Source organism: Helianthus annuus, chromosome 1, assembly GCF_002127325.2.
Source record: "Helianthus annuus cultivar XRQ/B chromosome 1, HanXRQr2.0-SUNRISE, whole genome shotgun sequence".
NCBI lineage: Eukaryota > Viridiplantae > Streptophyta > Magnoliopsida > Asterales > Asteraceae > Helianthus > Helianthus annuus.
In genome coordinates, this window is record NC_035433.2 from 81102742 (window position 1) to 81130565 (window position 27824).

General features: G+C 33.4%; 1 protein-coding gene and 1 long non-coding RNA gene across 4 annotated transcripts; both read right to left on the minus strand.

Moving 5' to 3' along the window:
- Positions 1-27427, minus strand: LOC110917679 (putative UPF0481 protein At3g02645). The gene is made up of 2 exons (XM_022162173.2): positions 27289-27427; positions 1-1337 (listed from the first exon to the last, which is right to left on the minus strand). The coding sequence occupies exons 1-2, from the start codon at positions 27398-27400 to the stop codon at positions 1-3; spliced, it is 1449 nt and encodes a 482-aa protein (XP_022017865.1). The 5' UTR covers positions 27401-27427.
- Positions 17332-19314, minus strand: LOC110870185. Of its 3 annotated transcripts, XR_002553119.2 has the most exons (7): positions 19013-19314; positions 18541-18729; positions 18401-18437; positions 17935-18140; positions 17679-17853; positions 17533-17598; positions 17332-17444 (listed from the first exon to the last, which is right to left on the minus strand). It is a non-coding gene; the product is annotated as an uncharacterized LOC110870185 (long non-coding RNA). The 3 variants fall into 3 exon arrangements; XR_002553118.2 differs by having other exon boundaries at positions 17332-17598; XR_002553120.2 differs by having other exon boundaries at positions 17332-17598; positions 18541-18745.
- Positions 27428-27824: the final 397 nt, after the last annotated feature.

The following is a 27824-nucleotide window of genomic DNA, read 5'->3' on the forward strand; positions in this document are numbered from 1 at the left end:
TCAAGCAGACTTAATGGTAAAGATGGTCTGAACTACGGTTACAGCAAATAGAATGACTCCAGCAACTAGAGCAATTATGTTCCATGGACTGCTAAAGTAAGTCCTCTTCATGTTTGCTATATTTTTTGCCAAGTAAGCATCACAGTACTTGCTCAATTTTACCCACTGTTCTCCGTAAAAGAAATCCTCCAATACAGCTCCTTTGCATATGCTGTTGATAATATTAGCAACTTCATCATTAGAACCCAAACCGTTGACAAGGACTCCCAAGTCTACCAGCTTTGCAACATCTTCTTGAGTATCCACTAGCATATCCATGGAATAAGCATATGATGTAACATAACTATGAGTTCGACCTGACTGCTCGTAGGCAATGAGATTTCTTAAAACGATCTCAGTGGAATCATAAATCTTTAATACTGGGATTCTAAGTGTAGGCTTACTGATCAAAGACCCAAAAAAACATGGGAACATATATAATTCCACTTCCATCCCCATAAGCCATGTTGGATCTTTGTTAGGTTTGAAGTTCACCCCTGCCCTGTCTAGATTCACAACCGAAGGGATTGTTGACTTGGGAAGATCACCTTGTGTAAAGTTATCCAGAGGCTTGTAGCATTGATGTAGAAGGCTAAGAATATGATGAGTATTATTAAGCGATATATTATCCATATTTATATCTTCTGTAAAGATGTTGGTACCTTTTAGAAATATATAGGTAAGTTCAAGAAGGGAGGCATTAGGATTGAATTTCAATATTGTGCACTGAAATATTTCATCAAGAATAAAAAAAGGGATCTGGTTTTCTAGCAATATCAAATCATCAACTATGGTTCTCAATTGTACCATTCCTTCTTCGAATACTTTTTCATCTTCAATCGAAAACTTGAACAAAAGTTCAAGTATGAAACAAGCATCCATAATCATCATGTCGGCAATTTCAATATCACCATAGGCCTTCGTCCAAACATAACAACCCTTCGTCCAAACATAACAACCCTTGATTTTTTCCATTGAAGTGTACACCTTCTCTACACATAATTTCAATATTTCCTCTTGTGGGGATTTGGCACGTCGCATTAGGTCAATTAGATAACTTGTTTTCCGCACTTCAAATGCTTGCACTTTCTCATCTTCTCTGTGCAAAGGTCCAATAGAGACCACCTGAGGGTTGAAAGAACTTGGGCTCATATCACGTAGTATGCGAGGTGCCATGTAAATTGATGGTGAAAATTGATTTATATGGCTCTCCTCTTTTTTGACACGACAAAGAAGACGTTGAACGACACTGTCTTGAATCATGTTTGTGTCTCCCACCATAGTGCTCAACATGATCTCTAAATAAGTGACAAAGCGAGCAATGCACATCCACCAACGGATTAATAAACATCTCGTAATCTACTTGAACTAAAATTAAGGTAAAAAGTTTAAATCTAAAGTTTAAAAAATAAACATAAAATACATATCTATATCTCTAATAAAGCAAACCATTGGGGGACACATGTCACCCAATGGTGCAAGCCAACTAAGCAGACACATAGGCAATGAGGTGGCAAATCTCAAATAATTGGACAAGTGGCATTCCTCATATGCCAGGATTGGAGATCTTCTTTTATACGTTTTCTTTCTCATTCTCTCTCATCTCTCATCATTCAATTCCTTTACCCTATCTCTCTCAATCTTCAATCGCCATCTAAATCAAACCCTAGATCAAAATTCGTCTGCCTCTTTATCACTCTCAATCCTGTCCGACAACCTTCAATCGATATTCAAGACGCAATACTCTACCATTGACAGTAATGTTTAATCCCGTTCATCATCTTATTATTCGATTCAGTTTGAATGGTTTGATGTACTTTGTACTTTGATTAACAGGTGAAGATCGATGGACGATATACTACTGTAACTGATGCTAGGTTTTGTTCATCATTCCCGATTTTGTTTATACAATCCTTTTTGGTATGGATAATCTGACTTAATTTTGTTCGATTCATATTTTAAATGGTTTCTTATATGGTTTGGTTCCGATTCAAGATTTGCTCCCTATCACCTTCTTCGTTCTGATTTCAACCCAAATAGCAGATACCCATCTTTAATTTTGGTAAATTGGTACAGTTTTTTCTACAATAATTTTTTCTTTCATTTTGATGTCTGAATGAATGTTCGATTGTTTGGTGTTTTATGTTGCAGTGATTTTGGAGAAAAAACAGGGAGCAGTGTGTCACGTCGGCCTTGGTCCCGGTCGGGTTCTGAGGCACTCATTGAAGTGAATTTGGATGGGTTTATTTTTGGTATTGGACAAACCAGTTGGGCTGCCTTTGTTGTTAAGTATCCAGCATAGGTAATCGGAAAACTGTGAATTTCGATTTCATTTTATTTTAGCGATTTGTGTTTCTATGGTAGTTATAAAAGTTTTGTATGTTTATTATGTACTTTGTTAAGTTAATTTGATTGTGTATTTTTTTTAGTTAATTCCTTCATTTATTTGTTTATGCGTTTGATACTGATTATCTTACACATTGATTTTACATTAACCTGTTGCCTGTTGTTTGATCTGGATTAACCTAGAAATTGACTCTAATTGAGACTGTTAATTGTTAAATCTAATGTGTTTCGAGTGTGAAATTAATATGGATTTTGTGATTTTGGATTCTATAGCATAGTTAAAAAGTGTGGAGTTATCATATGTAGGCAAATATTTGAATTATGAACTGTGTTCAACATGATTTGTGGCGAATTAGATTAGGTGAGCTAATATTATAAGGCTAGAGACAAGATATTTGTGGTTGTATAGAGAGATTAGCTAGCTCTTTTCAGTTGTGGTTTATATAAATCAGTACTAAAATTTCAAATGATATTTTGTCTCTAATATTTGTTGATAATTAGATGATGGATTTAATCCCGGGTCAATCAATAGGAATACAATGTGAAGTTATATTATTTGTTTTCGAGTTCAATGTGTTCATCATTATATCACTATATCCAATGCGTGATGTAAAGTAATGAAATCGCTTGATTTTACCTAGGGATTGAACATATTTTTGTTGATTTGTTTTATGTTTTCAGTGTTTTTGCTTCGTTTTAGGTTTAGGAAGTGTTTATAAGTATAATGCTGGATGTTTTTGTTTGCGAGAGTGTCAGAAGTTGACTGATCAGTTAGTATATGAAATGTCTGTTGATTATGATCCTCGGTAGTTGATTTGATGCTACTTAATTTGCTCAAAGTTAATATATTCTCTGATTTTCTTATGTTTTCCAGTATGCATGCTTCGTTTTAGGTTTAGGAATTGTATATAGGTATAATGCTGGATGTATTTTGATCTAAATGAAACCCTAGATCAAAATTCGTTTGCCTCTTTATCACTCTCAATCCTGTCCGACAACCTTCAATCGATCTTCAAGATGCAATACTCTACCATTGACGGTAATGTTTGATTCCATTCATCATCTTATTGTTCGATTCAGTTTGAATGGTTTGATGTACTTTGTACTTTGATTAACAGGTTGATTAACAGGTGCAAGATCGATGGACGATGTACTACCGTAACTGAAGCTAGGTATTGTTCATCATTCCCGATTTTGTTTATACAATCCTTATTGGTATGGATAATCTTACTTAATTTTGTTCCATTCATATTTTAAATGGTTTCTTATATGGTTTGGTTCCGACTCAAGATTTGCTCCCTATCACCTTCTTCGTTCTGATTTCAACCCGAATAGCAGGTACCCATCTTTAATTTTGGTAAATTGGTTACAGTTTTTTCTACAATAATGTTTTCTTTCATTTTGATGTCTGAATGAATGTTCGATTTTATTGGTGTTTTATGTTGCAGTGATTTTGGAGAAAAAACAGGGAGCAGTGTGTCACGTCGGCCTTGGTCCCGGTCGGGTTCTGAGGCGCTTATTATAGTGAAATTGGATGGGTTTGTTTTTTGTATTGGACAAACCATTTGGGCTGGCTTTGTTGTTGAAGTATCCAGCATAGGTAACCGGAAAACTGTGAATTTCGATTTCATTTTATTTTAGCGATTTGTGTTTCTATGGTTGTTATAAAAGTTTTGTATGTTTGTTATGTACTTTGTTGATTTAATTTGATTGTGTATTTTTTTAGTTAATTCCTTCATTCATTTGTTTATGCGTTTGATACTGATTATCTTACACATTGATTTTACATTAACCTGTTGCCTGTTGTTTGATCTGGATTAATCTATCAATTGACTTTAATTGAGACTGTTAATTGTTAAATCTAATGTGTTTCGAGTGTGAAATTAATATGGATTTTGTGATTTTGGATTCTGTAGCATAGTTAAGAAGTGTGGAGTTATCATATGTATGCAAATATTGGATTTATGAAGTGTGTTGAACATGATTTGTTAGTAGTATGTAGGAAATATCTATTGATTAGATGCTCATTAGTTGATTTGATAAAGTTACTGTAATCTTAGATTGCTATGATCATAATATGCTTTTATTGGACTTTATACCATTTGAGTGGTATGCTGAATTCATGTTAACCGCATTTAATGTTGATTTTGTTATTGTTTTCAAGACTCGAAAGAGGTTTGTTGTTATCGTTTCAACTACTTTTATTTAAATTCAGGGTCGGATTCTTATGGTTGCCTGGATCACTATAGCTCTTTGCGCTGCACCATTCTCTGCCTTCCTGAATTCAATCGCAATTGTTGTTTAGCCTACTTATGTAGCAGTCGCTATCTCAGAGATCGTTCGGAGGGTTTGTTTATTTATTTACTTGAAGCTATAGATTCGTTTCCTTAACATAATTTCTCGATGTTGTTTCGCAGGTGGTAACATATGTTGTAACTAGGCTAGGAATAGAATTACTCTTTACTGTCGTCTCACAGGATGAGACCGTTCGGAAGGTTATTTTATCTATTTCCTTGAAGCTCATATGGACTATTCCGTCTGTTGGTTAACATTGTGGTCTAAACATTGCAGGTTTGCAAGGTTTGGAGATTCTTTAATGGATTATAACATCAAAAATGCAAGGTTTGGAGATTCTTTAATGCCTATTCATTTCTTCAATAGATGTTTGATGCCTTTTTAGATATGTGATTTCTACGATAATCTAAAAGGTGAACATTTTGTTGACCATGCCTTGATTAATCTATTACGCAGGATTAATCTTGCTATACGTGTCCAGAACTGTATCGGCATTGTCACTCTGATGAGGAGGCCGTCAATTTTTAACTATCTGATTCCAATCGTAATGTCTATTGTCCCGTTAAGGTTTACTATCATTTTAGTTAATATATGATTTAAGTTTTATTCATGATTTGTTAAATGTATATTTATAAATAATTATTTTTTAATAATTTTTTAGGTTTCTATATCCAAAATGAGAGACGATGTATGATGTAGGGTAAAATACACATATTTGTCCCGTGTAAATTGTATAATTAGTGTATAGTTTTTATTTGTTTTATTTAGTTTTAGTATTATATTATATTTTTTTGTGTTGGGCCAGGTTCTGTTGCAAATGGAGCAAAAACGAGTAATATGGAAATGACCAGCTAGTTGGGCAGAATAGAACGCCAGTTACTGAATTAAAATTGCCGCTATTTTCTGTGAGTGGGCCGTGACCACTATCTCTATTTTAAATCTTGGGGGACCATTATTGCAATAAGCTGAAAGTAAAAAAAATCATTGTGATATGTATTAAAAGATGAGGGGCCAAAGTTGAATAAAAGATGAAACTTGAATTAATGTAACACATCACAACAATTCGTAGGATACTGTGATGTGTGATGAGATGAATATTATTTGAGTTGCTGACATATATTGATTGAAGGAATTGGCCAAGTATTATTATATAAGAGATAGTAAACGGCAATTTTTTTTTTTTACCAGCAAACCACTTTATATATATATATATATATATATATATATAAAGAGCCAGCAAGAAGCTGAGAGAAATAAACAGAGAAGAAAAAAAAAAACGAAAACCAGCAATCGACAGCAAAAAAAAAGAAAAAGACACAAATTACAACATAACCGAAATGTCGAATAACCTCCAATTCTCCCAGCTGGGCATCTTGCACTTGGATCGATTGCTTAACCACAAATAGGCATCCTCTTTGATGAGATCGACCGAAACGGTAACCGGGATGAAACGAGCTTCAAAAGTCATCTCGTTCCTAGCCTTCCATATTCTCCAAACCGTCGCCAACACAACAGTATAAACCACCCTTTTCCATTTGTCTCCACCAGGCTGGTTTTTAATAAAATCCAACATGTCACTAATTTTAACTATCTCCACAGGGAAAGAAATACGCAACCATCTCAATATATTCCACCAAATGCTACGGGCCCAAAGACAACCCGAGAAAATATGGTCTTGATCTTCCAAACCCAACCCACACCGAGAGCATGAACCATCAATAAAAGAAAGGCCCCTACGGATCAACCCATCTTTCGATGCAATCCTGCCGATTAAGGATCTCCATAAAAGAAAGGCTTTTGGAGGAGCCCAACATTTCCAACTGAAAATGGGCCTACTAAGAACCGGGTCTTCATTGGCTTTTTCCAAATCGAATCGAACCTGCTTGACCGAATATCCCCCATAGTCATCCGAATTTCAGCCAATTCATTCAGCAGGCCCACTATCAACGGGCTATCTAAAATGTTTCGACCTCCCACGAAAGCAGATTGGGTCTCCGACGATATAGCATTAATCACTGATTTTAACCTATTCGCCAACACCTTTGCAATAATCTTGTACACCGAGCCGACAAGAGAAATCGGACGGAAGCATGAAAGCTCTTGGGGATCACTCTTCTTGGGGATGAGAGCTACAAAAGAAGAGTTGCAACCCGGGCTCACGGTTCCCGAATTAAAGAAATCTTGCATCAAACCCAGAATCCAGGGACTTAACTCCTTCCAATAAGCTTTAAAGAACTTTAGCGTAAATCCGTCTGGCCCCGGGGATTTATTCCCGTCACAACTTTTTAAAGCCAAGAAAATTTCCTTTTCTGAAAACCGCTCACAAAGAGCAGACCCCATTTGTTCCGTCACACAAGGCAACCCGTAATTCTCGAAGTCGGGCCTCCTCCTTATTGGTTCTGAAAACTGCTTCTTAAACCAGCTTCTAACGTTTTCTTTTAACAACTCCGGATCCGAGATGGGAATACCATTAAAATTTAAACTATGGATCCTATTTTTAGCGATGTTCAATTGGACCGCTTTGTGGAAAAAGCTACTGTTCTCATCTCCGTATTTCAGCCAATTCAATCTGGCCTTCTGCTTGACCGAATATCCCCCATAGAGGACTGTAAGGAAATTTAAAAACCGGTAATCGTAACAGCCTAGGTAGTGCCACAAGAATCGCCTTGAGAAGGGTCGAGGGGCTTAGTTGGTGTCTTAATAGGTTTAGCATTTAATGATCCCGGTTCCATACCACAATATATCGAATAGAAATCCATTCCGAGTTAAGCTTGCGTCTAGCCTAGGTAGTCTCCATCGCCTTTGATTAAAGTCTTCGTCCACATTCGTGTTTAGTATTTTATTAATATTCTAGTTTAATATTTTATTTAGGATTTTTAGAAACCCCCCTCATCAAATAAACAATTAGTTAAGTCGTGTCAGTCGTAGTCTAGATAGAATCGTAAACGTAATTAGAGAGTCTCGTGGGTTCGATACTCGGACTTACTTTAACTATACTACATTGACCGGTACACTTGCCGGTTATGTGGTCTAGGTTTTAGAGAGTCTTAGTTTATAAATTTAAAACTTAGAGAGTCTAGTTTAGGGTTTAATTTAGCTAATTTAATTAGACCACTTTTAGCACATCAATGTAACCCCCTGATGTATTGTTTTTAAAATTTGCTTTACAACATCGTTTGATCAAAAGGATACTAATTCCGATACGATGTGAGAAGTTGGCTTGAAGTGCAATTTTGGTACCGTCTATGATGTTGATTATGTTTCTTTCCAGTCGGCATAAAAATTGCAAGTTTTGCGATATTGGGCATGAGGACAACGATGTTGTCGATACAGTGCTTCAAATTCCAAAGATCGAAGAGTAGTTCAGCTTTACTACAAACTGTTGATATCATCGAATATTTTTTCCGTCTTTGGATATTTGTGTCTTTATTCTTAATTGATAATTGTTTTGACGTGTCTGGATGCTTTATCCGAACATCTAGATTATTGTTTTTTGCTAATTTGTTTCGTTTATTGAATTTTCGTTTCAAAAAAAAAAAAAAAAACACATTCCGTTTTTTATTTCTAAATTTAAGTATACTCTTTTAATTTTTTCAATAAATTTCGTTATATTTTAAAACGTTACTAAAACTATAAGACATAATCTAACTTTGGAAACTCAAAATCATATAAAAATTAGTAACTAAAACACAATTTTTAGTTGATTTAAAAAAGACAATTTAATTATAGATGTAATCGGTTTTACTCTGTTATGGAAATTATGTAATACATAATCAAACTTTATTTTATATATTTACTAATATTGTTTATATATCTATATATATATATCAATCTATAGCAAATATTAAATACTAATTTTAAATAATTCTTAACGTTTTCATTTTTTAAAAAATCAAAAAAATAAATTAATTCCGTTTTTTTATTTTTAACATTAAATATACTCTTCTAATTTTGTCAATAAATGTCTTTATATTTTTATTTTTCTATAATCCGCTTTGTAAGCAATAAACTTTACTATTATATCTTTTTTTATATAATCATAATATATTTTTGCACAAAATAGACAAATAGTGTTTCCATAATTTAGACTATTACTATAATCTTAAATAACCTTATCTTATACATATACATAATACATAATCATTTTCATTCTCTTCAAATTTCATATATCAATGGAGTTGCTAAATTGTTTTTTAGTTTATCTATCAGACAACAAGATGAAGTCTCATGTATGTTGATGTTATCTTCAATTTTATTTTTTTATAATATGTTGTTTTTATTTTTTAGTTTGTATACAGATTTTACCAAGGAATTACCACAATTGGGTAGCTGATTTCAAGTTAGCTCCTGATGGGATGGTTAAAATCATTACCACTGCTCAAAGAGTTTTTACTGTCAGAGTTAGGAAAGCAGACTCTTCATATTTTTTCACGACGGACGGTTCAACATGATACAATAACTTCTATTACCAAATAAGTCATTGCTTTTATTTTAGTACGAAGGTCGTCTTAGTTTTCGCCTGATATACTTCTATCAAGATTTGGCACTTGCTCAAAATGATTTCTTATATTGCCAAACATCACTGAACATAAAGATCATTTGGTAATTCATTTTTTTTATGTTTTGTTTTATTAAGTTTATAAAACTTTTTTTAACATAATTTTTTTTACTTGCAGCTTATCGATAGAGTTTTTGTTCATCATAAGTTGAAGAACATAATACCTACCAACCATGTTACTATAACTGCTTATCCTAACCGTACATGGTTGGTTTTTATGGAGAAACATGGTCAAAATTTGTATATGACTACCGGATGGAATCAAATTAAAGAAGACATGAAAATTCAAGATGAACACTATATTATATTTGACATGATTTCGGAGTCAAAATTTTATATGATGGTTTTTAGAGGCACAGAAGATTTGGTACGTGTTCCTGAAGGACGTCTTGCACATGTTAAAGTAGAGGTTAAAGAAGAAATTAATGAATAAGATGTTGCTTAAATTGTTTACCATTTTTTATCATATGGTATAAAAAGAATAAAAAAATCTTTGTTTTTTTCTTAGTATTACATTTTATCAATTTATAATCATACACACTTTCTTATCGTTTATGAATCCTACTTATTCATCATGCAAAGTTAGATTTTATATATATATATATATAGGTATGTATATATTTTTTTATATATAAAGATACATTAACAACCCGTGAGTATTCACGGTTGATAAGTTCAAAATCAGTTGAGATGTTGCAACTTCTCTTAAATATATATTTGTAATTTCACACTTGGTTAAAATTATATAAAGATTTAGAAAATAGAATGGTGTTGTTGTAAGTGATGGTTAGATTATTCTCAATTTTGTCACATTTGAAATTAAAGGGGGTGTAGATGTAAAATTCTTAAATGACGGTTGATTCAATAGATTGTATCATTACATACATGCTATATTATCATATCATCTCTCAAATCATCATTCTAACTCTTCGAATACAGTATCTAGGGCTCCAAAATTTCGCCGGAAGCTTCGTCGGAACAACAGCCGGCGCTGATTAACAGGTCGGAATTGTTATTAACAGGTTTGCGATAGTCATTGTCCTTTACTTTTAACATGATTTTGGATTTAATCGGTTACAATCCTTCATGTTGAAATCCTTATTTGCAATTAATAACAGTAATCTTCCTTTAGTTTTAACATTATCTTTGAGTTAATCACTTCCAATCGTTGATTTAACACTACATTGATGTATTTGAGAGATGATACGGTTATACTAATATGTTAGTAATATTGACTGTTTAATGGTTAAAAATTTAGTCTTTTGAGGTTATTTTTCTTATGCTCTGTTCAACATGTGTGTATTTGCCGATCGTAATATAGTCATAAACGTACAATGACGATTTGATATTGAATGATTCAGTTAAAATATGTTAAACACTGTTATAAGAACAGTAAGATTCCGAACAATTAAAGTTAGTTATAATAACTGTACAATTATAGAAATTCTTGATTTCTGAACCATTTACGTTAGGTTTTTTCATGATGTGAGTCCTTAGTATGTGCAGTCGAATCAGTATTCTTTTTGTAGTGTTGGTTATGTATATTGTAAGTATTATTATTAACTAAAGTAGGAGAATGTGATATTTTTTGTTTTTTGAAAGCAACCTTCTTATCATATTTATTATTGCAGGTGTGATAATGTACTGTTCGTTTGTAAAGTATCTTCAAAACCCGGCATCATTGAGTATAGTAAGCATTGTTTATGTTACGTATAATTCATTTTTTTGATTATTATTGTTTAGTATTTTTTATGTTTAAAAGTTATAATACTAAATATACTAAATATTTATATATATTCAGGATGTACCTATCACTTTTGTTAATCAATTCTATGGATAGAATTGGGAAGATAAGAAGCTGCATATCTATCATGCAAGTGGGAAAAAATGGGTAGTAATTCTGAAACGAGTAAAATCTATGCCAGTCTTAACTGACGGCTGGCAAACAGTTGTTTCAGACCTTAATCTTCAAAAGGATTGTTTGCTCACCTTTCTTCCATTATCACATTTTGGTCTCCATCTTTCATGTTATGTTAACGGCGTGTGTGGTCAATCTTATTTCACAATTAATCGTTATCTAAGATTGGGTTTTACGATACGGATTCTCATTTTATTTTCATTACATTTTATCGTTAATAGGTTTTTCACACTTTATCATGTAACTTAGAAGGGAAAAGTCAATGTATTATGTTTCATCTTATGTAGATCATTGAAGATTCTTTTGTTGAAGAATGTTTTGGAGATAACCCACCAACAAACCAATATGAAATTGATTATAAGGGTTCTTCGTGGATTGTTTCAACAAGTAAAGTTATGTATTTTCTCAAGGATGGCCTCAACTTTGCAACGATCTTTGCATACAAGAAGATGATTTACTGGTCTTTGAAAAACTCAATGATGTTTTATTTGGCATAACTGTTTATCGAGACGAGATAGAAATAAGGTTGAGCAAGAAGGTTGAATCCGATGATGATGATGTGTTGGAGATCTCTAAGGCTGATTACTTTGAAACGCTTTTAAAGGTGCATATCTATTAACTATTACATTTTGTATCCATTTTTCCCGTCTTTATTTGTTTTCAAAATGATGTTTTCCAGGTCATAGAGGAGGATGATAACATTTATATTCATGAAGAAAATCCATCTTTCAGTAAGGTAGTTAATTAATTATATCCAAACAATAGTGCTTTTTAAATTCAATTAAGTTTTTTGATTTTTAAAATTCATTTTGTTAATGATTTTCTTACTTTGTATAAGAAATCAACAAGTCTACCAGCAGGAACAGTTCGGTCACGTACACCGAAGAAGGTTCATTTTGAAGAGACGTTGAAGAAAGGTGATGCTTCACATTCCAAGACAATGCAAGATGTAAGTTTACCACCACTAACATATATTTATATTAATTTTTTATGATTAATGCTTATTAAAAGTCATGTTTAGTAACTCAAGCTTGAATGAAACGATACGAAGTTGAGTACTGATTTGAAACTTGAGCTTGCATGTAGATGCTTAGTGTTATATTCTGTTTTTGGTCGTTTGGTTCTACAAACACATTGTTAAGTCAATGTGCTGGATACATAAGGTATATGAAATAGGTTCAATAATTACGTTGGTTGTGTTAGAGGTTTAACAAACAGACTGTTCATTTAGGAGGTTTACCAGTGAAATAGTTTTTCAAGTACTGATGACATTATTGAAAGTAAATCTGCAGCTCGATAAGAACGTAATGAAAGTCGGTCTGTGTTGGTTTTTTGCCCTATGTTTCTTTCTGTTTTATTCTTGATTACTATTCTGATTATGTTCATTGCGATGTTTAAGTATGTAATGGTTTTGTAACATCTTTGGTTTTTTGTTATTAATCTGAAAATATATGTGTTGTTGATGAATAGATGCTACTTAATCGATTATTTTTTATATGAAATATGATGCGGTATTCTTTTATTTATAGATTTCTAAAAACATTTAAAATAAAATAATGGATGTGCTCATATTATTTTTCACAACAGGTTAAAGGAAAAGGAAAAGCTAAAGTTTTTGCTGACATATCCGAGACAGTCGAGAATTTGAAGAAAGAATGCAAAGGCCGACAATGTAGTAAAAAAATTGAATCGATTCCGTATCGTCCGTCTGCTGATTACGTCAAGGTATTAAGTATTTAATGTATTTTTATGAATTTCACTAATATCTGTTTTGTTGTTAACCACCTCTCTATATATCTATATTTGCTGTTAACCACCTCTCTCTATTTTTTTCATAAACAAGGGAAAAAAACGTTTAAAGGATGTTCAAAAAGCGAAGCATCGTAAGAAGATTACAAGGAATGCACGCAAAGTTTCTGGTGTTGGCATGGATCCTGAATTCTTCAACTTTAGTCGTAAAGGAGACTATAGGCTGGTATGTTTTTTACATGATTTACCATCATATTTATTTCATTTTTTCTGTTTTTCTGTTGACTTATATTTGTTTTTCTTTAAATGCATTTAGCGTCTTCCTGCTGAAGTTGTAGACAGAGCAGGCCTGTCTGATAACTTGCAACCTTTATATATTCAAAACATGACAAAACATGACTGGGGATGCACTACTAGAAAACATGGTTTTTGTCATGTAATTTTTTGTTACAAAATGGTAGCAATTTTCTTGTTGTCACCAGTTTGTCACCGAAAATACGGTGACAAAAACACCCGTGTCAATTGCCCTAATGCCACAAAATAGCCACCATTTTTATATTTTGCTACCTTATTTTTACCACCACAAAATTGGTCACAATTATTTGCCACCGCTTCATGTTTTGTACGCTCTGCTTGTTTGCCACCGAGTTGTGACGTGTTTTCATACCATTTAGCCACTGATATTGCCACCATTTAGCCATAGGTTTTTGCATGTTTTGATACCATTTAGCCACCAATATTGCCACCATTTGGCCACCAATATTGCCACCATTTTTTACACAATTTACGAGTTTTGATACCATTTAGCCACCGATATTGTTACCATTTAGCCACCATTTGCTACCATTTACTGATTACTGGAATATTGGTTTTTAATTCAAATTTTTTTCTTCCCTGCTATTTTCATCAAAATTGCATATCAATAAAACTACAACTAATATAAAAAAGTCTAATAAAATCCCAAAATTATTTAAATATCTCGTTTTCAAAAGCATATAAAAAATACCAACTAAAATGTAAAATAACTAAAATTATCCTAATAAGATAAACATCTAAACATTCAAAACCAAGTGTTTATAGCCTATCTTCAAACTGTAGCTGTTAAGATAGCTTCAATTTGTGACATCCTATCAAGCATATCAAGCATAGCATCTTTATCCATCCTATCTTTTTTCTTTTTCAGCCAACAACCCATTGAACCTTTCTTTTTCTTCATCTTTTTCTTTATCTTTTTCTTTAACAAGCTCCTTGATAACTAAGTTCAACTTTTCAATCTACAAAACAACCAATGAATAGAATTAAGAAATCGGAATTAACGAAAAGTAATAATGGGTCAAGTTGGTTGCAAAGAAAACAAAATACAATTGTGAGCTACAATTCAAGTGCTAGAAGCTAAATAGCAAGTTCTAGTTTGTTTACATATTAAGAAGGAAATTACACCTAATTTTAAAAACATTTTTTCGTATGAAATCAATATGAAATTCCTTAACATTCTCACTTATTTCTAGAACAATCTGTATAGAAGGATGGCGATCATGGCGTGCTTATGCCAAAGTTAACCTTGTTAAACATTTTCAAAGGTTATTTACCTTTGTTAAAAATTTAAAAGACATTTACCTTTAATAGGGAAAAAATTAGCAATTTTCCTTCAAGAAATTCCAATCTTAGAACAAAATTGTTAAAGAGATTGGGACTTTCAACCCGTATAACCTGTTATACCAATTGGACCCATCCACCTGATTTGAGATAAAACACAACCCAAATAATTGTGATGCATTGACTGACCTCAACGGTGCCTCTTTTAATCTGTCAGTATTTCAAAAGAAAAAAACAAAAAACAAACGGTAAGTCTAAGATTGATCAGATAAAACAATTGTGGTTCCCAAGAAGCAGGGCTTACATTCAATACAATTTGAGGAATTCTCTTACCCATGTATATAGCTGCCATCATCCAACCGAACCACTGCCTCTACACCCACCTGCAAAACTCATGTAATTAACCAATTTAATCCAAACACAACTTAATTTATTTCACAATGATGCAATTAGCAAAACCGAAACAAAACAAAAAAAACTGAAAATATTGAAACCGTGTCGGCCTAAAACCCGTTGCGATCCGAAACCCGTCCCGTACGAAAACCTGTGTCGGCCCGAACCCGATCCGACCTGTTCCGATCCAAAACCCGCCGCGTGCCAAAACTTGTTTTGGTCCGAAACTCAATTCGAACTGAAACCGCTCCGATCCAAAACCTATTTCGTGCCGTAACCCGTCTTGTGCGGATACTTGTGTCGGCCCGAAACCCATTCTGATCCGAAATCTAACCCGTTTCTTTAAGGTGCTAACACACATGGACCCATTTCTTTAAAGTTGTAGACCCGCTTTGACCCGAAAATAACAAGATGGAATTTCAATTGACTTGTTGTGACCCGTTTAGTTAAAATATCTTATCCAAACTAACCAATATAACTTTAAAAGCAACCCAAACTAACCCACCTGAAAGCCTTTGGGTCAAGATTGCCACCTCTAGTCCCCAATGGCAAATTTAACGATTTGCCGAAAACACTCCATAGTCAGCCTACGCCCCGCTTGCGGTATGCTCATATAATGTATATATGTTTGGGCGCTCGGGGGGCAAAAGTGAAAGTGCACTAATTTTAACGTTATTTTACTAATATCGTGAAAATAACGTTAAAAGAGGGGGATGGTTAATCATGCATCATGTGGTGGCGTTGATAGCCGAAAGACAAGGGGTACATGCACTAATCGGCGTTTGTCTCAATTGCTGAGTGTTATGTGCCTTATGTCCAAGGCTTGATGCAAAACTACTATCGAGCCGGGGGTCTCATTGGAAGCAGCCTCTCTTTTCCTACGGGGTAGAGGTAAGGCTGTCTACATCTCACCCTCCTCAGACCCTACCTTAGCTTTGCTATTGATGGGACATACTGAGTATGATGATGATGATGATGACTCCATAGTCAGCCTGTCACATTTCAAAATTATTAAAAAAAAAAACTAGGTAGTTCCCACCCGCGCATTGCGGCGGGGAACCAACCAATTTTGCATAGAAAAGTTCATTAACGATTCCCAGCTGTGAGTTGCAAAAGGGCAAAACTATCATTTTACACTAAGTTGTTAGATATTTTAACAAAGTTGAAGTTATAGTTTAAACATGTTATTCTAACCCAGCCCACTCAAAGCAAAAAAAAAGGCACCTGTGCCCCATTCTCACATACCCTCAAAGCTAACAGTAGGTTCATATTTTTCGGTAACACACCAGGGACGGACCTACAGTGTCCTTAAGGGGGGCGGGCGCACCCCTTAAAATAAACAAAATTAGTGTTATAGACGCTTTAAAATCTTGAGCGCACCCCTTAAAATTTTGTAATCGCACCCCTTGAACTCGAAAGAGAAAGAAAACAAAGAAAAAAGAAGAAGATGACTTGGCCAGAAAATTCTCTTCCGACAACCGGAAGCTCAATCTCTGCAAATTAAAAACTTTTGTTAAAAGTTATATGGAGAAGAAAACCATGAGGCATTATTTTAATCTTATTTTCAATTTAACTTGTACTTGATAGTGACCCACATTGGGTTTGGTGACTTTGAATCTATTTTTCTTTATTTATTTTACCTCAGCTTCTTTAGTTATTTTTTTTTCACAAATATGGACAAATCATTATATTCTATTGTCCATACCATTTGAATTAGTAAAAGAAAATTATATACACTAATATTGACATATCATTCTATTGTCCGTAACATTTAAATTTTCTTTTTAATTTAAACTAACTTTTGTTTTGTTATTTTATTTCTTATTCATCATCATATTATTTTTATACAGATATATACATAAGAATATTTTATATGCGCAATAGAAAAACTTTAAAATACAAAAGTTTTTAATGTGCGAAGCGTATACGAGCAGTGTTATAACGTGCGTGATTATGCCACAACATGCGTAATTAGGGTTTCTGACCATGTGTGATTTTGCGTTTGCCATGCGTGATTTTTGTGATCATGCATAATTAGGTTTGTAAATTATTAAATGCGTAATTTTTCAATGAACATGCGTAATTTACTCGCGTATGCTTCGCACGTTAAGCAACGTACTATTGAACGTTAACCTTCCCCTATATATATATATATATATTGTTTTTTTATCGTGTATTATCCTTTTATCATCTGACCCGACCCGAATCGTATCGATTTTTTCTAATAGTTTGTGATGGCAATCGAGACCTAAAAATTTCCGCACCCCTTGAAAAATTTTCCTGGGTCCGCCACTGTAACACACATGTTAGTTTTTATCCTATAGTTTCTCAAGCCACTTAAATCCACCATTGTCACACCGGGGCGAACAACACCCACCATTTTCATTAGACTTATGATAATTTGGTAAATATAAAGAATAAATAAAATAGTGTCACGTACAGCAACCCATGTTCATTAGCTCTTGTTAGATATACTATCAAGGTGGATATAATGACTGATATAACCAAAGAAATGGCTGGTAACCAGAATAGTTTCTTGTTCTTTTTTCCCTGGAGTTAATTTCATCATTGATCAACTTAAGGTACTATTAATACATCATCCACTTTATCAATTCACAATAAAGTAAAGACTACTCACAATAAATCTGGTAATGAGGATGAATATAAGGAACAAACATCCAAGAACAAAATTCAAAGGATACCACTGCAAACCAAAAACACATGTTAGATATCCTTAAGTCATAAACAAATATATTTAACTAGGAACAAAAGAAGCATGCATACTGAAGTGCGAAGTTAATTAACAACAGCTTCCAACACAGAGACGACATCAGTTTTTGTAGTAAAATGACCGATCCCGAGTAAGCTCTTGAGTTGTTGAAGACCTATAACAATGGCCGTACCCGCCATAAATCCTACAATGGCCGCATGCGATAGAAAATCGATAAGAAAATCTAACCTGCAGTTACCAAATTAAGCACCAGAATTAACCAACTAATTTGAAAAAAAAAAACAATATCTTAATTGAAGTAGTACGTACCTAAAATTCCAAAAAGTGCTTGGAAGGTGCCGGCAAAGAATGTGGCAGTGAAACAAGTTTTCTGTAGGAAACAGGATCAGCAGCAGGATCAACGAGTTTTGAGATCATTGATGATATGAGCAGCGACACCACAGCTACTGGACCGATGGCTAGTTCTTGTGAAGTCTCCATCACAGAATATATCAAAAGAGGGACAACACTTCCATCTATCAACACATGATACTTCATTGATCACAAACAAGCATGCATATATAACTCATTACAATAATTGCAAAAACATGCTAACTTACATAGGCGTCGAAACGGTACGGGTCGAAATGGTTAGCGTCAAAACGGTTTTTGATAATAATAATAATACCACATAATACCAGAATAACGACAAACCTAGATGATCTAAAACTAGCAACAGAATCATTCTGCATTATCAGTAGTTCCAAGATATAAAAATCAAAACTTTAATACTTACACAGTAGTTTTTGCCAAATCTCTTCAAATCAGGCAAGCTAAAATGCAGAAACAAAACAACAAAATAATAATTAAAACCCTAGAAACAAAAATAAAACAACAAAAAACATCTAAGAAACCAAATTTTGAACAACACATTACTGTTTTCGATGAAAATTGAGGGAATTTCAGGTACGGGTCGAAACGGTACAAAACTCGTCCCGACCCGAAACTCGCCTCGTGCGGAAACTCGTGTCGGCCCAAAATCCGTTGCGATCTGAAACCCGTCCCGTGCAGAAACCCATGTCGGCCCGAAACCCGACCCGAACCGACCCCGTTCCGATCCAAAACCTGCAGGTTCAATCTCCTTTGAAGAACACCATCAACGAATGTAATTCATGTATGGATTGTATGATAAATCATTAAATCAAAAAGAACAAGCCCTACACATGTGGGTAACTATAAACAAACAAGAGAGAATCTGGATTGGGTTTAACAGAAATCAAAATCAAACAAAAAAATTAACGAAATCATATAGAATCAATTCAAAAACAGAAATTGAATTAACAAAACTCGTGATTCCAGCTTCAATTTCACCAAACTGAAACAAATAAAAGGCGATGGAAAAGCCGACCTGAAAGGTGAAATTGCTTCTCCAAGAGGCTTAGTTAGCCAAAGGTCAGTCTTCTCCCCATGGATTATACATGCCACTTCCAGAACCAGTTGCTCCTTGGGAGGATGTTAGCCTCGATTCTATCACCGGATTACCCGTGCCCAGCGTCAAAAGGATTCCGTTATGGTCGTGGTCGACCATTTCTCCAATGGGAGCCAGAGTTCTTTGAAGGCCGGGTAGAGGGTGAGAAGCAGGGATTAGAATTTTGGGAGGGCAGTTATTTGGTTGAAACCCTAAGCGCCCAGATCCACTAAAAAAATAACCGGCCTATTTGAATTTTCATGTTGTCACCGATAATATGGTCACAAGTAATAAATACCTTTTTATTTTTCATACTTTTGCGTATATTTCTCACAAATTGTCACCGAAAATAAAAAGGTGGCAAAAATTGCAACCACTTTGCTACCATATTATAATAAATACACTGATTTTCATTCCCGTGGCAAATCGGTGGCTAAATTTGCTACCATTTTTTTCGGTAGCAAATTTTGGTCACAATTGCCCAATTTTCTAGTAGTGATGTGGAGGTTTATGAAACGAAGACGGAGTTAAATGGTGGTGCATTACGTTACGCCGTTGATGGTTGGAGGAAGTTCATGGCAGATAACCAGTTGGAGTTTGGGCATATGTTGCACTTTACTTATGTAACATCCAAGAAGAAGATTGTGTTGAATGATGTAACCTCAATCTAAGCAAGTTTGGTATGCATTTTGTTTATGACAGTTATAGTTTGGTAAGTTGTTGGTTAGTATATTTGATATGTACATTATGGATATTGGGTTGATGGACATGAAAACTTTGCTTACTTTATTATGGTTTAATTTATGTTGATGTTTTTTAATGGTACAAATAACTTAGTTAAATATGTGGTTGAATGGTGTTACTGTTTGATGTTATTATCATTGTCTTTATATATGTTTACAATAGTTTATCAAGTACTTTTGTTTTTGTCATATGGCTATTTTTAACTTCCGGCTAGGTTAACGTTTTCTTATGTTTATAATGTTACGTTCTTCATTTATACAATAGTTAGATGATATTCTTTTGTATAAATTAGGTATCGATTCTTCTATCCATTCACAATCTTCATATTTTTGCAATAAAATTTTGTTATTTTATTTGAAAGATGTGATCACTCTTAGGTAGTTTTATAACCATTGACAATATTCATATGTAGTATATAAGGAAGTTTTTTCCGGGATTGAATAATTTTCTGTTTGTTTCTTCCAATGGTTGTGTTTGTACAGAATATTTCATTACAAAGTAAATAATATTGTTTTGGTTGAAGCCCGCGTATTACGCGGGCATTAACCTAGTAATCATTAAGTTAAAACCTGTTACAACCTTATTACAACCTCCACATAACATGTCTTGACCCATTTAAAACTTTACTACAACCTACTTGTAAACCGTTGAGCCGTTTAGAATGTGTACAACTTTATTACAAACCACCAATTGGTTAAAATTAAAGTGTCTGGATTAAGATTGATATCTTTAACATTAATATAGGGTTATCTTGAGAACGCCAAATGTTGCGAGAACCGTGATAACAAATTTAATACAAACCTCGTTTTAATTAAAATATAACATCAAATAGTCAATTTCTCATCTCAAAACCACTCTTATTAGATTTGTTACACATACGTAAATATAACAAATTTACACGTGTAAATGGCAAACTTACACATATGTAAATTTAAATGTGTAAATTTAATTTCTAACATTGTATTCGAATAATAATAAGTGTAAAAAATTGAATTTGAATTGTTTTTGATCAAGTTCTCGTGATTTCTTCATTTGTTCTTACGGTTCTTATAATATTTAACGTTCTTATTTAAACATTCCCTTATATATATATATATATATATATATATATATATATATATATATATATATATATATATATATATAGGGGAGGGTTATCTTGAGAACGCTAAATATTGCGAGAACCGTGAGAACGAATGAGAAAACCAATCAAAACCAATTTTTTCAATACAAAACTCATTGTAATTAAGATACAACATCAAAAAAAATAATTTACAACATCAAATAATTCATTTCTCGTTTCAAAATCACTCTTTTTAGATTTTTTTACACATGTGTAAATATGACAGATTACACATGTGTAAATGGCAAACTTACACATGTGTAAATTTTCTTTATTTACGAATTCATGTAAATTTAAACGTGTAAATTAAATTTCTAACATTGTATTCGAATAATAATGATAAGTGTAGAAAAATTTTTTGAATTTGATTCGTTTTTGACCAAGTTCTCGCGGTTTTTTCATTTGTTCTCACGGTTCTCACAATATTTAGCGTTCTCATTTAAACCCTCCCCTATATATATATATATATATATATATATATATATATATATATATAGGGTATATAGGGTGTGAGTTGCCTACAAAGTCCATTTTTCCTACATAGTATAAAAAGTTATAAAACACCAAAATCTATATCTATACTATATAATAAAAGAAACCAATAGGAGAACACATGTCATTCATTGAAGCCATCTATTTTTTATAAATAATTAATATCAATTAAAAGATAATTATAAAATTAAATGTAATATAAATTTAAACAATTCGTATAGGAGATAATATAATACTTTAAAATATTATGTAAATGATTTATTTATTTTATTAAATTAAAGTAGTTAAGGGTAGAACCTATTTAAAAAATGCTTATAAGTGGTAAACCAAAATATTAATCAATGTTTATTGGTTTTATACCTTTATTTTCGTGTTCAACTCTCAACTCAAATATGGTAATCACTATGGTTACGTGACATTTATAAAAACCATCACCGCAATCACCCCATCAATTGTATATCGATTATATCCATTAGTTTTTTTTAAGATATAAATTTTTATTAGATTCATTCAACAAGTGTAATAAATGAGGTTTTTTCATAGATATAACATTTTTATTTTTTACTATACAAAATTACATTTATGCAACTCGTGTAATACATTGGGTTTTTAAAAATATAACTTTTTTTATTATGTAGTATATAAAATTAGATTTATTCAATCCATATAATACATAGGGTGTATAAAGATATAACTTTTTATTGTTTGGTATATAAAATTACATGTGCTCAACCCGTATAACACATGAGGTTCTTAAAAATGTAACTTTTTTCATTATTTAATATATAAAATTAAATTTACTTAACCCGTACAATACACGGGGTTCTTAAAAATACAATTTTTTATTATTTAATATATAAAATTACATTTGTTCAACCCATGTAATAAACAAGATTTTTAAATATATGTTGTTTTATTATTTGGTATATAAAATTACATCTATTTAACCCATCTATTAAAAGAGATTTTTAAAGATATATTTTTTTATTATTTGGTATATAAAATTACATTTATTCAACCCGTGTAATACATGGGGTTCTAACCTAGTATCAACCATAAAACATACTCAAAACCCACAAATAACATAGTGAAGATTACTTAACACCATATTTGTAGGTTTTGTGTTGTGTTTTGGATGATAAGGCTTTGATTATCGAATGACTAACATTAGTGTGTTTTATGTTGATTATCATGTTGTGTTTTATATTCATAGTTGTACGATGGTGTGTTTGAAGTTTTTAAGGACTGTTAGGGTTTAGATATTGTGTTCTAGTGATCTTCACTATGTTATTTGTGGATTTTAAGTGTGTTTTATGTCTGAAATTGTGGTATTTTATGACTTTGTACACTTTATAGAAAAATTGGACTTTCTAGCCGAACCCCACCCTATATATATATAAGGATTTTTACATATTTTCCCTTCCTAAGTAGCTTTATTACATATTTTCCCAACCTCTAAATTTAGTTACATACTTCCCTTTACTAAAGAAGCCTTATTACATATTTCCCCAATCTCTGAATTCAATTACATATTTATCTAATTAATTAAAACTACACGGTGTGGCAAGCATGGAAGAGATGTGGAGACCTCAACCACGTTGCTACACCGCCCCTACAACGGCGTGGAGCATGACGTGGGAGATGGGTGGTTGGTTCTTTCCTGGCGTGGAGGTTTTGGTTATGATGACATGGCGACAAGTTATTGGATGGGGATATAGTTGTTGGACCCAAACGGTTAATTTAAAAAAAAAAAACTTTTTTAAATTTAAAAAATAAATTAACTTTCTCTAGTTAAACCTAAGCCATCCTATCATTTTTTTACCAAAAATTCTTCTGCCCCACTCTAAACCTTATAAAATCTCCACAAGTTTTATAAAAATATGCATCCCCACATCCAAACAACTCGTATGGTCGAGGCGAAATACCGAATACTACTTCGCCTCAAAACCGCTCCCTTCTTCAAGTTCCGGGTAACTTACCCGACATATCGGCTTATGCTTATCTTCTTGCAAACTAAAACATGTTTTATCCGTCGCAATTACGAATGCCTAACCTCCCCCAACAACTCGTTCCTATATCCCAAACGCTCCCTACACCTGAATTCGTACCCGAAATGCACCCACAAAATATCATTGAACCATCCACACAAAAAAAAAACATAGGAAGAAAACTGAGGCGGAGAAACAAAAGAAAAACTTGCGGACCGAGTTGTTCATCCATGGACAAAGGATGAAGACGTGGGGTTAACCAAATCTTGGATTTCTATTTCGGAGAACTTGGTTTTAGGTAGATTTTATTTTATATTTATTGCTAAAAGATAGATATGATTATAAATTATTATTTTTTTATCTTGATATTAATAATTTGTTTTTTAAATATGTACAAATCAACACAGTGGCGAATTTTGGGATCAAATAAACGATCTTTATCACAAAACAATGAAACGAGAGTACTATAGTAAGTATGATAGTCTCTAGTCAAAGTGACATGAAATAAATGCCATCATGACCGCCTTCAACGGTCACTACAACAGCATAAAGAACAACCCAAAAAGCGTTGAAACTGGCGGCGCTATGGTGACGCGGGTGTTTAGTCTTTATTCGATGGCAAAAAAGGAGCGGTGTTCAAATTTATTCATTGTTGGGATATATGTGGCGAAGCACTCCTCGAAATGGGCAAGAGTGTCCCTAGTGGGACAATCGAACGAAAACAAGTTCATCTACTAATCGCTCGGATGCTCGTACCGAGTTTGAGATAAACTTGAGCCACGACGAGGTTGAATCAGAACGCCCACTTGGTAGAGATAAATAAAAAAAGAGGGAGCTAAAATCACATAGTTCGGGTGCGGACTATAAAGAAGGTTTAGCCGACCTAAATGAACAAATTAGTACGTTCAGTTGCATCCAACAACAAAGGAACACCCAAAAAGAAAAGGTTATCAAACTTTTTGAACGAAAAGTAAATTTGGAAAATGAAGAGTTGGCGAAAGAAAGGCGAGCGGATATGGAAATCCTCGCCATGAGAAACCGATCACCTTAGTGACGAAGAAATAGAAATTAAAGAGAAATATAAAGAAGAACTCAACGCAAAATATCGTACTTAGTTTGGTTATTTTTATGTTTGTTAGTTTCGTTTTTATTATTTTGAGTATTTTTTAATGTAATGTTTTTGTTTATTAATGTTATTTCTCTTTTTACTTAATGTTTTATTTAATTTAATAGATTTGTTTTATTTTTTTATACGTCAATTAAATTAAAAAGTGTATACCACGTGTCACACCACGCCACATTTCCCCGCCCCATCTCACCCCACATTTTTAAGGGACTTGAAAGTGAAATCTGACAATGCTAAAGTAGTTGCCATGTGCCGCTTCATGCCCCTCTCACACTGTATAGTCTAAAAGGGTGTGAAAACTTGTGAAACGATAACAGGGTGAATGGAAGTGGTTTAATGATATGGCATTGAAATAAGATGAAAGCATAAGACCATGTGGTATGGGCGTGGAAGTGCAGCGCTTATGCCCTTCCATGCCGCACACACCACACCAACCCCCGCGTTGTTGATGGTGTTGTGGACGGGGCTTGAGATTTCCCACCGACGTTAATGATAAATGGGTGTTGACATGACATGCTGTTATTGGACTTGGCTACTAGCCATTGGATCCCAACGACATTATTTAAAAAAAAAGATTTTTTATTTAAATAATAATTAATCCCATCTATATAAAAAAACTCACCATTTTCACCTCACTATCTTCTATCCAACTTCTTCTCACCTCACCCTCTTATATAAAAAAATAATGCTTCCACACAACCGAAACTTTGATCCGAACAACCCCTACGTTTTCGGCGATCTACCAAATACGACTTCGCCTCGAGGGTCTCAACCGAACCAACAACGTTTTAACGATCCGTGCATATTAGCATACGGTCAACTTTTAACGAACCTACCTTTTATGTTTCCACAACAACCGCTCACTCCTCTATCCCAAACTCCACCTGCACCCGAATCCGTAACGGAAACTCAACCTACACCACCCGAATCCTCTACGCGAAAAAAAAAACGAAACAATAGAACGAAACCGGGGCCGAAAAGGGAAAAACAAAAGAGGATCGTCGTGTACATCTGTGGACAAGCGAATAAGAGTTGATGTTGACGAAAGATTGGCTTTCGATTTTGGAGAATTCGGTTATAGGTATATTTTATTATATTTATTGTAAAAAATATATTTCATAGTTATAATATATTTTTAATAGGTATCAACCAACATAGTGATGATTTTTGGAACCGAATTAACAAGCTTTATCACAAAATTTGGGACGATATTTTTATCAGAAAAATGATAGTCTCTCGTTAAGTAGTGGCGTGAAATAAACGCTGCCATGCCCACGTTCAATGGCCACTACAACAATCCAAAGAACAACCCAAAAAGTGGTGAGACGGACACCGACTTGTTGACGCCTGCGATATCCTTCTGTTCGGAAGTCAAAAAGGGGTCACCTTTAAATTTATTCATTGTTGGCATTGCGAAAAACTCATCAAAATGGGCACGAGTACCTTTAGCGGGACAATTGTCCTCCAAAAGGTCCAAAAGTTGTTCCTCCACTAGTCGCTCGGATGCTCGTACCAATTTTGAGATAAACTTAAGCGACGGTAATTTTGAAGCGGAACGACCACCGGGAAGAGATAAGTCAAAAAAGCGGTTTTTTTTCAATAACCGGTCCGGTTTTTAACCGAACCGGTTTTTTCATCAAAATCAAAAACCGATTTTTTCATCAAAATCAAAAACCGTTTTTTTTATAACCGGTTTTTTTACTCAAAACAATAACCCGTCCAACCGGTTAGGGTCGGTTTTCAACCGGTTTATGCAAAAAAAAAACAGTTTTTTACTGGTTTAAACCGGTTTTTGACCGGCTTAAACCGGTTTTTATAAACGGTTTCGGTTTTAAAACCAGTTTCGAAGATTAAGATCCCTAACCGGTCTACAACCGCTGGTTCGGTTCGGTTCTAAAACCTGTTATAAAAAAAAACGGTTAAAAAAACTGGTTTCTGTTTTTTTTCCGGTTTCGGTTCTAAAACCAGTTGTTTTGTACACCTCTACCGGCATCCAAGAAGAAATCCACATGTTCAACAACATCCAACAAGAAAGAAACACTCAAAAAATAAACGCTTTTAGCCTTTACGAAGAAAAGCAAAAGCGAACTCATATGAAAATACTCGCTATGAAGATCGATCGCCTTGAAGGCGAATAGCGGGAAACGTACATGAAACTTAAAGAAGAAATCATGGATAAATATCGTAGCTATTTTCAGTTATTTTAGATTATGTTTTTTTGTTTCGTTTTTTAAGTTTAAATTATGTAATCTTTATTTTTTTAATTTTGTAAGTGTTTTTATGATTGATAATTATTATATTAGTAATAATGCTATTTTTAGAAAATTAATACATAATATATAATTATTAAATAAAAATAATAATAAAAAATATGTGTCACGTGTCAAAAAACCCCCCTTTTCCACGCCCCTCTCACACCCCATTTTTTCACCATGCCCCTATTCTGACGCGCGATGACGTGATGTCCACATAGCGAATAACGCTCATTCTTCAAGCCTCTCCACGTCGTATGGTGTAACACATAGCCTAAGATTTAATTAGTGATAAGAACCTATGACCTAGTGCTTTAGTTGTATGGGACTTGCCATCTACAAACAATGGTGTGGGTTTAAATCATGGCAATCACAAATTATAAGGTTATGTGGTATTTAGGTGTAAAAACATTTTTCTTAAAAAGAAAAAAAAACTGATAAGAAAAGAAGCTACAGATTTTGACCATTTTGAAAATCAGTTAAGAATTTACCAGGTTTCCTGTGAATTGATGGTGAAAAGCGGTTCGTATGGTTGTCTTCATTTTCTACACCATTTTGAATCGAGTCTACTTCTCCAAACTCCAAATCGCCGCCTCTTTCCATGGTGAATGTTGTTTCTTCTGCGATGTATATGAGTTATATTATTATAAGTAGAGTAAATTGCCATTTTAGTCCCTGGGTTTTGTCCAAATTTGTCATTTGAGTCCAGATAGTTTTTTTTCGCCTCTGGGTCCCTGACTTTTCCACTTTATTGCCATTTTGATCACATTGACTAACTCCGTCCAAAAACCCCATTTTTAACCAGGGGTATTTTAGAGATTTTCAATTTAAATCTTTCAAATTGCCATTTTGATCCATTTTTTTTATTTTGAAAAAAATAAAGAGAAATATATAAAAAAACCTTTAATTTATAAAAACAAAATATGCAATAATATATATTAAAAAACCCCTTTAATCTTATTCTTATAATAATTATTATATTATTCTTATAATCTATAATTTATTATTATACACAATTATATATTGA

Excerpts from the sequence above, each read along its gene's own strand:
- LOC110917679 (XM_022162173.2), bottom strand. The coding sequence starts at position 27,400 with ATGGAAAGAGGCGGCGATTTGGAGTTTGGAGAAGTAGACTCGATTCAA. Across the intron at positions 1,338-27,288 it reads ATCAATTCACAGGAAACCTG|AGATCATGTTGAGCACTATG; the intron begins GTAAATTCTTAA and ends TCACTTATTTAG.